Source organism: Oncorhynchus tshawytscha, linkage group LG16 (assembly GCF_018296145.1).
Source record: "Oncorhynchus tshawytscha isolate Ot180627B linkage group LG16, Otsh_v2.0, whole genome shotgun sequence".
NCBI classification, from domain to species: domain Eukaryota; kingdom Metazoa; phylum Chordata; class Actinopteri; order Salmoniformes; family Salmonidae; genus Oncorhynchus; species Oncorhynchus tshawytscha.
Genome location: NC_056444.1, coordinates 71,703,025 through 71,715,878, shown reverse-complemented (window position 1 = coordinate 71,715,878; position 12,854 = coordinate 71,703,025). Strand labels below are relative to the sequence as shown.

General features: G+C 41.8%; 1 protein-coding gene across 3 annotated transcripts; it reads right to left on the bottom strand.

Annotated features, from left to right (window-relative positions):
- Positions 1–5,005: 5,005 nt before the first annotated feature.
- Positions 5,006–11,576, bottom strand: LOC112216278 (mitochondrial ubiquitin ligase activator of NFKB 1). Of its 3 annotated transcripts, none has more exons than XM_024376146.2 (5): positions 11,496–11,576; positions 8,414–8,568; positions 7,542–7,750; positions 6,117–6,325; positions 5,006–5,900 (listed from the first exon to the last, which is right to left on the bottom strand). In XM_024376146.2, exons 2-5 carry the CDS (start codon positions 8,531–8,533, stop codon positions 5,383–5,385), a joined length of 1,056 nt encoding a protein of 351 aa, XP_024231914.1. In that variant the 5' UTR covers positions 8,534–8,568; positions 11,496–11,576; the 3' UTR covers positions 5,006–5,382. The 3 variants fall into 3 exon arrangements, with proteins under 3 accessions (XP_024231914.1, XP_024231915.1, XP_024231912.1); XM_024376147.2 differs by lacking the exon at positions 11,496–11,576 and adding an exon at positions 11,413–11,489; XM_024376144.2 differs by lacking the exon at positions 11,496–11,576 and adding an exon at positions 10,703–10,725.
- Positions 11,577–12,854: the final 1,278 nt, after the last annotated feature.

The following is a 12,854-nucleotide window of genomic DNA, read 5'->3' as shown; positions in this document are numbered from 1 at the left end:
CAGGTGTTTTTTCTGCTGGGTCTTTCAGCTCATCTTCTATTCTGTCATCTTCAATGACAACTGGCGATTAGAAGAAAACACGAAATTGTGAGGATTCACTCAGATTGTCAGTCAAACTAAGATGGTGGATTTCATACAACGCCCTCTATATCTCTACTCATGGAAAAGTTAATATTATACATGCTGTGTCCAGTCAAGCCACAGGAAAATATTAACATTTTCCAATGAAAGAGTCCAACTCTGTATTTTTGAACACACACACTATTTTCAAAAGTGTTTATTTAATATATTGTAATGATTATTTAAAAAGTCCTTTGTTGACAATAGTCTCTCACCTCGTTTACCTCTTCCCAATCTGTCCGGGTTTAGGTGGTATTTTAGTCAGTGCAGCACAATAGAAGTTGCTGGTATCCTGCAGGCAACACGTGACGGAGACCTTTCACACGGCGCCATCAACACCATAATATTTCTCGTTGAAAGGCAATACTCCCAACAGGTCTTCACAGTACAAGGTTAGTCAATAATCTATACTGAAATACGCCGGTGAAAAAGCAGATATCATAACACACTGAAAATTAAATGGTCTAATATCGTTAACATTAAAAATAATGTACTCAAACTTTTCTGTCCTCTTTACGAATAAACGGGCCATGTATCAATGGAGTACAGTACATTTACATAATAAAATGACACCGTTGTAAAATATTAGGCTAAATCTGACAAGGAGTGCGATGCAAAACAATCCCAAGAACTGGTAGAAAATACACGTCACCGACGGAGGTACATTTTCCTTCTCCATCCACCAGTCTCCCCACGACACACTCCTTATGTTACATGTTTTGTACATTCGTGGTTCAAGGAGAATCCCGTTAGTCAACCCATTATGAATTAATAATGAAATATCATTGCATACTGCCTCATCTAATTTCTAAAAGTGATAACTGATTCAGTCACTTTGTAGGCTAACTTGGGGAAAATACTTGATCAAATCAATTTATATAGCCCTTCGTAAATCAGCTGATATCTCAAAGTGCTTTACAGAAACCCAGCCTAAAACCCCAAACAGCAAGCAATGCAGGTGTAGAAGCACGGTGGCGAGGAAAAACTCCCTAGAAAGGCCAAAACCTAGGAAGAAACCTAGAGAGGAACCAGGCTATGAGGGGTGGCCAGTCTTCTCCTGGCTGTGCAAGGTGGAGATTATAACAGAACATGGCCAAGATGTTCAAATGTTCATAAATGACCAGCATGGTCAAATAATAATAATCACAGGCAGAACAGTTGAAACTGGAGCAGCAGCACGGCCAGGTGGACTGGGGACAGCAAGGAGTCATCATGCCAGGTAGTCCTGAGGCATGGTCCTAGGGCTCAGGTCCTCTGAGAGAGAGAAAGAAAGAGAGAAATAGAGAATTAGAGAGAGCATACTTAAATTCACACAGGACAACGGATAAGACAGGAGAAGTACTCCAGATATAACAAACTGACCCTAGCCCCCCAACACATAAATACTGGAGGCGGAGACAGGAGGGGTCAGGAGACACTGTGGCCCCATCCGATGATACACCCGGACAGGGCCAAACAGGAAGGATATAACCCCACCCACTTTGCCAAAGCACAGCCCCCACACCACTAGAGGGATATCTTCAACCACCAACTTACCATCCTGAGACAAGGCCGAGTATAGCCGACAAAGATCTCCGCCACGGCACAACCCAAAAGGGGGGCAACCCAGACAGGAAGATCACATCAGTGACTCAACCCACTCAAATGACGCACCCCTCCTAGGGAGAGCCTTTCCGTTCACCTTCACACTCCTGGGCCAGACTACACTCAATCATATGACCCACTGAAGAGATGAGTCTTCAGTAAAGACTTAAAAGTTGAGACCGAGTTTGCGTCTCTCACATGGGTAGGCAGACCATTCCATAAAAATGGAGCTCTATAGGAGAAAGCCCTGCCTCCAGCTGTTTGCTTAAAAATTCTAGGGACAATTAGGATGCCTGCGTCTTGTGACCCTAGCGTAAGTGTAGGTATGTATGGCAGGACAAAATCAGAGAGATAGGTAGGAGCAAGCCCATGTAATGCTTTGTAGGTTAGCGGTACAACCTTGAAATCAGCCCTTGCCTTTGACAGGAAGCCAGTGTAGGGAGGCTAGCACTGGAGTAATATGATCAAATATTTTGGTTCTAGTCAGGATTCTAGCAGCCGTGTTTAGCACTAACTGAAGTTTATTTAGTGCTTTATCCGGGTAGCCGGAAAGTAGAGCATTGCAGTAGTCTGACCTAGAAGTAACAAAAGCATGGATACATTTTTTTGCATCATTTTTGGACAGAAAGTTTCTGATTTTTGCAATGTTACGTAGATGGAAAAAAGCTGTCCTTGATACGTTCGTCAAAAGAGAGATCAGGGTCCAAAGTAAGGCCGAGGTCCTTCACAGTTTTATTTGAGACGACTGTACAACCATTAAGATTAATTGTCAGACTCAACAGAAGAACTCTTAGTTTCTCGGGACCTAGAACAAGCATCTCTGTTTTGCAGCCATCCACTTCCTTATGTCTGAAACACAGGCTTCTAGTGAGGGCAATTTTTAGGCTTCACCATGTTTCATTGAAATGTACAGCTGTGTGTCATCCGCATAGCAGTGAAAGAATGACATCCCCAAGAGGTAAAATATATAGTGAAAACAATAGTGGTCCTAAAACAGAACCTTGAGGAACACCGAAATGTATAGTTGATTTGTCAGAGGACAAACCATTCACAGAGACAAACTGATATCTTTCCGACAGATAAGATCTAAACCAGGCCAGAACTTGTCCGTGTAGAACAATTTGGGTTTCCGATCTCTCCAAAAGAAAGTGGTGATCGATGGTATCAAAAGCAGCACTAAGGTCTAGGAGCACGAGGACAGATGCAGAGCCTCGGTCTGATGCCATTAAAAGGTAATTTACCACCTTCACAAGTGCAGTCTCAGTGCTATGATGGGGTCTAAAACCAGACTAAAGCATTTCGTATACATTGTTTGTCTTCAAGAAGGCAGTGAGTTGCTGCACAACAGCCTTTTCTAAAACTTTTGAGAGGAATGGAATATTTGATATAGGCAGATAGTTTTTAAAGCTTTTCTGGGTCAAGGTTTGGCTTTTTCAAAAGAGGCTTTATTACTGCCACTTTTAGTGAGTTTGGTACACATCCGATGGATAGAGAGATGTTTATTATGTTCAACATAGGAGGGCCAAGCACAGGAAGCAGCTCTTTCAGTAGTTTAGTTGGAATTAGGTTCCAGTATGCAGCTTGAAGGTTTAGAGGCTATGATTATTTTCATCATTGTATCAAGAGATATAGTACTAAAACACTTGAGTGTTTCTCTTGATCCTAGGTCCTGGCAGACTCAGGACAACTGAGCTTTGAAGGAATACGCAGATTTAAAGAGGAGTCCGTAATTTGCTTTCTAATAATCATGATCTTTTCCTCAAAGAAGTTCATGAATTTATTACTGCTGAAGTGAAAGCCATCCTCTCTTGGGGAATGCCGCTTTTTAGTTAGCTTTGCGACAGTATCAAAAATAAATTTCGGATTGTTCTTTTTTTCCTCAATTAAGTTGGAAAAATAGGATGATCGGGCAGCAGTAAGGGCTCTTCGATACTGCACGGTACTGTCTTACCAAGCTAGTCGGAAGACTTCCAGTTTGGTGTGGCGCCATTTAAGTTCCAATTTTCTGGAAGCTTGCTTCAGAGCTTGGGTATTTTCTGTATACCAGGGAGCTAGTTTCTTATGAGAAATGTTTTTAGTTTTTAGGGGTGCAACTGCATCGAGGGTATTGCGCAAGGGTAAATTGAGTTCCTCAGTTAGGTGGTTAACGGATCTTTCTCCTCTGACGTCCTTGGGTAGACAGAGGGAGTCTGGAAGGGCATCAAGGAATCTTTGTGTTGTCTGTGAATTTATAGCACGACTTTTGATGCTCCTTGGTTGGGGTCTGAGCAGATTATTTTTTGCAATTGCAAACGTAATAAAATGGTGGTCCGATAGTCCAGGATTATGAGGAAAAACATTAAGATCCACAACATTTATTCCATGGGACAAAACTAGGTCCAGAGTATGACTGTGACAGTGAGTAGGTCCAGAGACATGTTGGACAAAACCCACTGAGTCGATGATGGCTCTGAAAGCCTTTTGGAGTGGGTCTGTGGACTTTTCCATGTGAATATTAAAGTCACCAAAAATGTGAATATTATCTGCTATGACTACAAGGTCCGATAGGAATTCAGGGAACTGAATGAGGAACGCTGTATATGGCCCAGGAGGCCTGTAAAAAGTGATTGAGTAGGCTAGCTATAAAAAGTGATTGAGTAGGCTACATAGATTTCATGACTAGAAGCTCAATAGACGAAAAAGTCATTTTCTTTTTTGTAAATTGAAATTTGCAATCGTAAATGTTAGCAACACCTCCGCCTTTGCGGGATGCTCGGGGGATATGGTCACTAGTGTAACCAGGAGGTGAGGCCTCATTTAACACAGTAAATTCATCAGGCTTAAGCCATGTTTCAGTCAGGACAATCACATCAATATTATGATCAGTGATTAGTTCATTGACTATAATTACCTTTGAAGTAAGGGATGTAACATTAAGTAGCTCTATTTTGAGATGTGAGGTATCACGATCTATTTCAATAATGACAGGAATGGAGGAGGTCTTTATCCTAGTGAGATTGCTAAGGCGAACACCGCCATGTTAAGTTTTGCCAAACCCAGGTCGAGGCTCATACACGGTTTCAATGGGGATAGAGCTTGATACTTGATACTTTTCTTAAATTATCAAATGTTTCTATCTTGCACATGTTTTATTTCTGTACTTTCACTGCTCATATCAAATTCAATGGCTTATGCAAAACATAAAATATCACTGTTGAAAACATGTATGAAAGGCAGAAGTCACTCTGTCCTGGCAGCAATACATTTTTTCATAACTATCTGGATAGTTAGTATACAGATGTAAATGTACACTCCAACTTTGCAAAATAAGTTGAGGATTTGTTTTGTGTTTTTCGTTCTTTATTCAAAATGGCTTTGATGTGCTTTGGAGAAACATTGAGGTGAAGACATTCAACTTCTGAGTTGATTCTACAACTCTCTATGGAAAAAGGACACATCTTTTCCTCAACTGATATAAATCAAATCAACATATGCATAATAACAACACAGCATTACAAGTAAGGTGGATCTTTCAATGAAATGTTAAAGCTACAAGTCCCACTTAAAATGATACACAGTCATTTTCCTGTCACACAAAAAAAGACAAACAAAAAGAAAAACAAATACACAATCCTTTTTTTCAGTGACATTTTCAGTAACATTAGATTAGTCCAGCTACAATCGCCATGGCATTGTCCATTAGCTGTTATAAAGCGGTACTACCCTCTCTATTGGTGCCCTGCAGATAGGACACTTCTTTGGCTCTGGAAGAGCCTGGTAGCACTGGTCACAGGCACAGACATGCCCACACTCCAGGAACACACAGGAACGCTCCCGGCTCAGACACACCGTACAGGCACTAGGGGAAACACTGGTCTCCTCTACATTCAGCTCCCTCATCCTCTTCCTCTGATGCTCCTTGAACTCCTCCAGGACGTTCTTCTCCTTTCTCCTCTGTCTGTGGTAAACCCACTGCTTCCACAGGATGAAGAGGAGCGTCGTAGAAGCTACCACACCAAACAACGCAGTCAGGACCCTCCAGACTCTGACGCTGCTCTGCTGCTTCTCCACCAGGGAGTCATAGTCCAGTCGGCTGAGGAAGTACCTCAGGCCCTGCTTGGGAGGTTGGAGCTTCACCAGGTTGTTGTCCAGCACCAGCTCCCCGACCCCGGTCACACTCTCCCCCAGACGCAGCATCTCCTCCGTCTCATGGATACCTATAATAATAATAATAATAACAACAACATATGCCACTTAGCTTTTATCCAAAGTGACTTAAAGACTTACATGCATGAATGCATTTTAGTATGGGTGGACCCAGCAGCAATGTAACCCACAACGCTGGCTTTGCAAGTGCCATGCTCTACTAAAGCAGTGTTGACCTTAGCCCTGGGCTTAACTGAGCAACACAGGACCACACAAAAGGACCATACCTTTAGGGCGCTCCCCGCTGATGAAGTGGCCAATGACATTGGTCAGGGACTGGACCGTGGGGTGAAAGTTCTCGTAAGTGGTCTCCAGGTCTAGCTCTGAGTCCAGGGGACGGATGACCCGGATGGTGGCGGCCATGGCCATGTCGTGGGATGCCAGGTCAAAGGGCACCGTGTTGGTGCGCTGGTGGATGACCTTTTCACTCTCATTCCTGACAGGTACAAAATATTAGAGATATCTAGAGAGATGTGTATCCACAAAAATATGTGGTGTAGAGCATAACATTCTTTTCATACATTTTGTTTGTGTTTACAAATGATTTTGTGTTCCCTTGACTGAATGAATAAACATAAGAGGAACAAAAGTTAACTGTTGGTTCATCGTTAGTGTGTGAGTGTCTTTACACACAAACCATACATCCACACAAACTGAGCCTCCTAACAGCCATCAGTAAGAGAGCGTGCAAGAATACATCATAGCAATTCAATGTACAGTCGTGGCCAAAAGTTTTGAGAATGACACTAATATTAACTTTCACAGTCTGCTGCCTCAGTTTGTATGATGGTAATTTGCATATACTCCAGAATGTTATGAAGAGTGATCAGTGATTGCAAAGTCCCTCTGTGCCATGCAAATGAACTGAATCCCCCCCAAATTCCACTGCATTTCAGCCCTGCCACAAAAGGACCAGCTGACATCATGTCAGTGATTCTCTCGTTAACACAGGTGTGAGTGTTGACGAGGACAAGGCTGGAGATCACTCTGTCATGCTGATTGAGTTCGAATAACAGACTGAAAGCTTCAAAAGGAGGGTGGTGCTTGGAATCATTGTTCTTCCTCCGTCAAACATGGTTATCTGCAAGGAAACATGTGCCATCATCATTGCTTTGCACAAAAAGGGCTTCACAGGCAAGGATATTGCTGCCAGTAAGATTGCACCTAAATCAAGCATTTATCGGATCATCAAGAACTTCAAGGAGAGCGGTTCAATTGTTGTGAAGAAAGCTTCAGGGCGCCCAAAGAAAGTCCAGCAAGAGCCAGGACTTGCTCGGGAAACAAAACATCGATATTTTGGGTCCATGGCCAGGAAACTCCCCAGACCTTAATCCCATTGACAACTTGTGGTCAATCCTCAAGAGGCAGGTGGACAAATAAAACAAATTCTGACAAACTCCAAGCATTGATTTTGCAAGAATGGGCTGCCATCAGTCAGGATGTGGCCCAGAAGTTAATTGACAGCATGCATAAACTTCATGTAATTGTCAATAAAAGCCTTTGACACTTATGAAATGCTTGTAATTATACTTCAGTATTCCATAGTAACATCTGACAAAAATATCTAAAGACACTGAAGCAGCAAACTTTGTGGAAATTAATATTTGTGTCATTCTCAAAACTTTTGGCCACAACTGTACTTTAGCACCTACCAGAGATGAGTGGTGCGATTCCACACCATCTTCTTCTCCTTTAGAGTTAACCTCTCGATGACCCCTTTGCAGTTGTCCACAAACTGGCTGTTCAGGGTTTCTTTAACAGATCTCACAACACCTTCGATCACAGCGTAAGGGACACATTTTCCTGGTGCTGCTGTCAGGATGTTCTTCAGATCCTGATCAATAGACACTCTCTTGGCTCCCTGTAAAACATAAAGCATATTGAAGAACAATCAAAAACTTCCAATGATCATAAAACGCAAATGACAGTATGTCTGAACTATTGATAATATCACATTGGATTTCTGGGTGCAGTGCTACTGTATGCTCTGGTAAATTGCAAACAAAACAATTTAAAGAGATTGACACTTTTGTATACTTTTTAGCCAGTAGTTCAGAAAGTAGTGCTCACAAGCCAAAAGTGGTCCCCCAAAATTGCGTACTATACCATATATGTGCTCACTGTCTCTCGCTCTGCCGTGTGTGTATCTTGCTAGCTGTCACTGAAATGGCGAGGGGCTAAAGCTCATTGGCTGGAACTCTAATTGATAAGGGGCTGGCCCACGTGGGGGAAAATGGCGCAGCGCAGCTTCCAGTAAACTGTCGCTTTCAAACTAGGGATTTCGTGGCTACTTGAGGTAACACAGTAATTCTACTCATAGATTATGTATGTACTGTACGAACTACACATTGACAAATCCAGCCCAGAGCGAGAGGTTTACAAAATACTTACGTCGCCAACGTTCCGGACCATGTCTTTAAACTCCCCTCAAGATGTGTCATTTGTCAATGATTAGCCTAACCACAATCCTACCAGATTTAAAGAGATAAGAAAGATAGATGAGACAAGCCTATAATGTGATTACCTTTAATCTTGCTACTGTTGTTGTCCTCCTCCTGTACACAGAGTAGAAGACTGCAGTCAGTGCTGAGCTGGTGGTTAATAGTAAGACTTGAGCTGTGGAGGGTTTCCCAGTAGAATCCATCTTTTCAGAGAACACAAGGGCAGGTGTAACCCCACCTGGATTGGAAGTCAGACGACATTCTATAAAGCTATGCTCATGTGTTAGTTGGACCTTGATGGAATATATGAATGCCATGTAATTACACTACAGAATTATACTTGGCCAGTTGGTTTGTCAGCCTACTAATCCATATTTACAGAGACTTGACTGACTGCCACCTAGCTGGGTGATTCTTATGAACCATGTATCACATTGAGATACAAAAACCATGATGCATCTGCAAAAATCAACTATCGTTCTGAGGACTAAGATGTGTACTTTTTGGCTAAGTGTCTTATTTTATTTTTTTCCTGAATTGTGTACATTTTCACCCCAAATTCTGATTATCGAAATGCGTCCGGATTAAACTCTGGTAAGTTTATAAGATTTTACTTTAGAAAAACTTATTATTATTGCTTATTTGAATAAAACACCAAATATTTTGCTGCAGGTTATCCACAAATCATAAAAATTGTATACTAGTTGAAGTTGACATTAAACTACAATATGTATTACGTACAAACACAGTGTCTGATGGCATGTGTCTAATTTCCGTAACACTTTTTAAGTTCCTTTAAAAACAAAGTTTTATTTTCCCATGATGCATCATCTAGGTGAGTAGTATAAGTTAAGTACATTTATTTGCTTGTATGTCTTCAGAATTAGGTTCTTAGTCTCAAACAGCCCCTTTACCCCCCTTGGCCTTCTCACTAACGAAACGGCTAAAAAGCTCAGAAATTTGAGTCCGATTTAATTTCATTATAATTTTATAATTTCATTAGAAATATTTTTGGCCCACCCACACAGACAGCGTTGTGAAGAAGGTGCAGCAGCGCCTCTTCAACCTCAGGAGATGATGCACAATCGAGAGCATCCTGTTGGGCTGTATCACCGCCTGGTACGGCAACTGCTCCACCCACAACCGTAAGGCTCTCCAGAGGGTGGTGCGGTCTGCACAACGCATCACTGGGGGCAAACTATCTGCCCTCAAGGACACCTACACCACTCGATGTCACAGGAAGGCCATAAAGATCATCAAGGGCAACAACCACCTGAGCCACTGCCTGTTCACCCCGCTATCATCCAGAAGGCGAGGTCAGTACAGGTGCATCAAAGCTGGGACCGAGAGACTCAAAAATAGCTTCTATCTCAAGGCCATCAGACTGTTAAACAGCCACCACTAACATTGAGTGGCTGTTGCCAACATACTGACTCAACTCCAGCCACTTTAATAATGGAAATTGATGTAAGAAATGTATCACTAGCCACTTTAAACAATGCCACTTAATATAATGTTTACATACCCTACATTACTCATCTCATATGTATATACTGTACTCGATACCATCTACTGCATCTTGCCTATGCTGTTCTGTACCATCACCGATATATATCTTTATGTACATATTCTTTATCCCTTTACACTTGTGTGTATAAGGTAGCAGTTGTGGAATTGTTAGGTTAGATTACTCGTTGGTTACTACTGCATTGTCGGAACTAGAAGCATAAGCATTTCGCTACACTCGCATTAACATCTGCTAACCACATGTGATTTGATTAGATTTTTATTTTCAGTGTTATGTTTAACTCACATCTTTTCATTAGGGGAGCAAAGCAGAAAATGTATTAGACGTTGATTTCATTATTACTTTTTCGGACTTTTGTGGTAATACGAATTTTGTGGAAATTGTCAAGTTTTGAGGGAGCGTGCAATTGGCATCCTGACTGCAGGAATGTCTACCAGAGCTGTTGCCAGAGAATTGAATGTTCAGTTCTCTACCATAAGCCACCTCCAACGTCATTTAAGAGAATTTGGCAGTACGTCCAACCGGCCTCCCGACCATGTGTATGGCGTCGTATGGGCGAGCAGTTTGCTGATTTTAACGTGGTGAACAGGGTGACCCATGGTGGCGGTGGGGTTATGGTATGAGCAAGCATAAGCGAAGGACAACGAACACAATTGAATTTTATCGATGGCACATTGAATGCACAGAGATACCGTGACCAGATCCTAAGGCCCATTGTCATGCCATTCATCCGCCGCCATCACCTCATGTTTCAGCATGATAATGCACAGCCTCATGTCTCAAGGATCTGTACACAATTCCTGGAAGTTGAAAATGTCCCATTTCTTCTGGCCTGCATACTCACCAGACAGGTCACCCATTGAGCTTGTTTGGGATGCTCTGGATCAACATGTACGACAGCTTGTTCCATTTCCTGCCAATATCCAGCAACTTCACACAGCCATTGATGAGGAGCGGGACAACATTCCTCAGGCCACAATCAACAGCCACATCAACTCTATGTGAAGATGTGTCGTGCAGCATGAGGCAAATAAATGGTGGTCACTGACTGGTTTTCTGATCCAGTCCTACTTTTTTGTTTTGTAGGCATCTATGACCAATCGTGAAATCCATATCTCAGTCAAATCTTTAACATTTTTGCCTTACTATTTTTGTTCAGTATAGATAAGTACAGATCCTAATCTCAGTGATCAAAGAGGACATTTCGTTAAAAATGAAACGGGATCATTTTTGGGTCAAATTTCGTGAGAATGACCCAGCTAATTATTACTGTAGCTAACGTAATCGAGGACTCTAATTTTGATCCAGCAAAAATCTATTTGGGTTGACTGACCTTCTGGAGGCGAGTGGTCATTTCAAATGCTGAGTTAATGACAGCAACGCACTCGCCAAAATACAAAACATATTAAAACATGTGGCATCATACAGAATATATTGACTGAACATGAAAACCTGTCAGTAGCTAGCAAGATTGTTGACATTGCGCTAGCTAAGGGGCTCTGTAATTTAGCCCTTCACTGATGTAGATAGTTTGTAAACACACAGATCTCTCACCCAGCAAATTACGTTTATATTTTAAAAAGGATCGACTTCGTTCCAAGATTACATAAATACAGCCACAAGTAGCTAGCACTCACCCTCCACTTTCTCACAGTAAACACTATTTCCGGGTTCCTTTTCTCACTTCAAAATAAAAGTTATTTCAATGTGGTCATTTGACCAGCAGGTGACAGTGTTCAATCATTTATCAAGTGAAAAGCTTCTACTTCTGTGGGTTTTATGGGAGACTACAACCCAAAAAGGTCTATTACTGCTACCAACTGGACGGGGTTGAAAAACCAAGGTAGGGAAACTAACTTAATCCACCCAAAATAAATAAATAAATAAAAACACATTGATGAAACTAAAATCCCCAAACTCCCACTTCTTCCTTCCTTCAAATCTCCATATCTCCCTTCTCAGGCTCTGAGAGGGTGGTACGGCTTGTGCCAATACTCCATGCAACTCCTCCGCCGAGAAGTCATTTAGTCCCAGGAACCGTTCCACTGCATCCACAAGGATATCTATTTTCCTGGACTTCCTCTCTACCTTGGCAGTGCCATTGATCACCATAGCAATAAAGGCCATGAAGTCCACCTTCTTAACCTTTAACATATCTGGGTCCAGCTGTTGAACGGCAAACCCTGTATCCTTCAGTGAAGGCTCCATGGACTCTTCAGGAGCACCATTCGAACCCTTAACCCTTTTATACAGCCGCTGCATATGAAATGCTCTGGACAGCCTTGACTTTGGCCACCTCATTCTCTTCCACTCTCGTTGGGCATTCCAAAGACTTGGCTTCATAGTTTCCACCACAACTGCAACATATCACATTTTCATCACTTTTAAAACACGACATGATCTTTTCCACAACTTGGACATCTCGGCTTCGCCCTTCTGCAAACATTTGAAACGTGTCCACAAGCTTTACAGTGATCACACTGCATTGGTCTTGGAACAAATGCTCTGACTCCGTAGTTTATAAAGCACTTGAGTAGGGAGAGATTCCATATCAAAAGAAGGGTAGGGAGAGATTCCATATCAAAAGAAGAGTAGGGAGAGATTCCATATCAAAAGAAGAGTAGGGAGAGATTCCATATCAAAAGAAGGGTATGGAGAGATTCCATATCAAAAGAAGAGTAGGGAGAGATTCCATATCAAAAGAAGAGTAGGGAGAGATTCCATATCAAAAGAAGATTAGGGAGAGATTCCATATCAAAAGAAGGGTATGGAGAGATTCCATATCAAAAGAAAAGAGATTCCATATCAAAAGAAGGGTATGGAGAGATTCCATATCAAAAGAAGAGTAGGGAGAGATTCCATATCAAAAGAAGTATGATTCCATATATGGAGAGATTCCATATCAAAAGAAGAGTAGGGAGAGATTCCATATCAAAAGAAGAGTAGGGAGAGATTCCATATCAAAAGAAGAGTAGGGAGAGATTCCATATCAAAAG

Coding starts and splice junctions, on each gene's coding strand:
- LOC112216278 (XM_024376144.2), bottom strand. Junction 6,326..7,541: donor AATCGCACCACTCATCTCTG/GTAGGTGCTAAA, acceptor TGTACCTGTCAG/GAATGAGAGTGAAAAGGTCA. Junction 5,901..6,116: donor CAGCGGGGAGCGCCCTAAAG/GTATGGTCCTTT, acceptor TTATTATTATAG/GTATCCATGAGACGGAGGAG.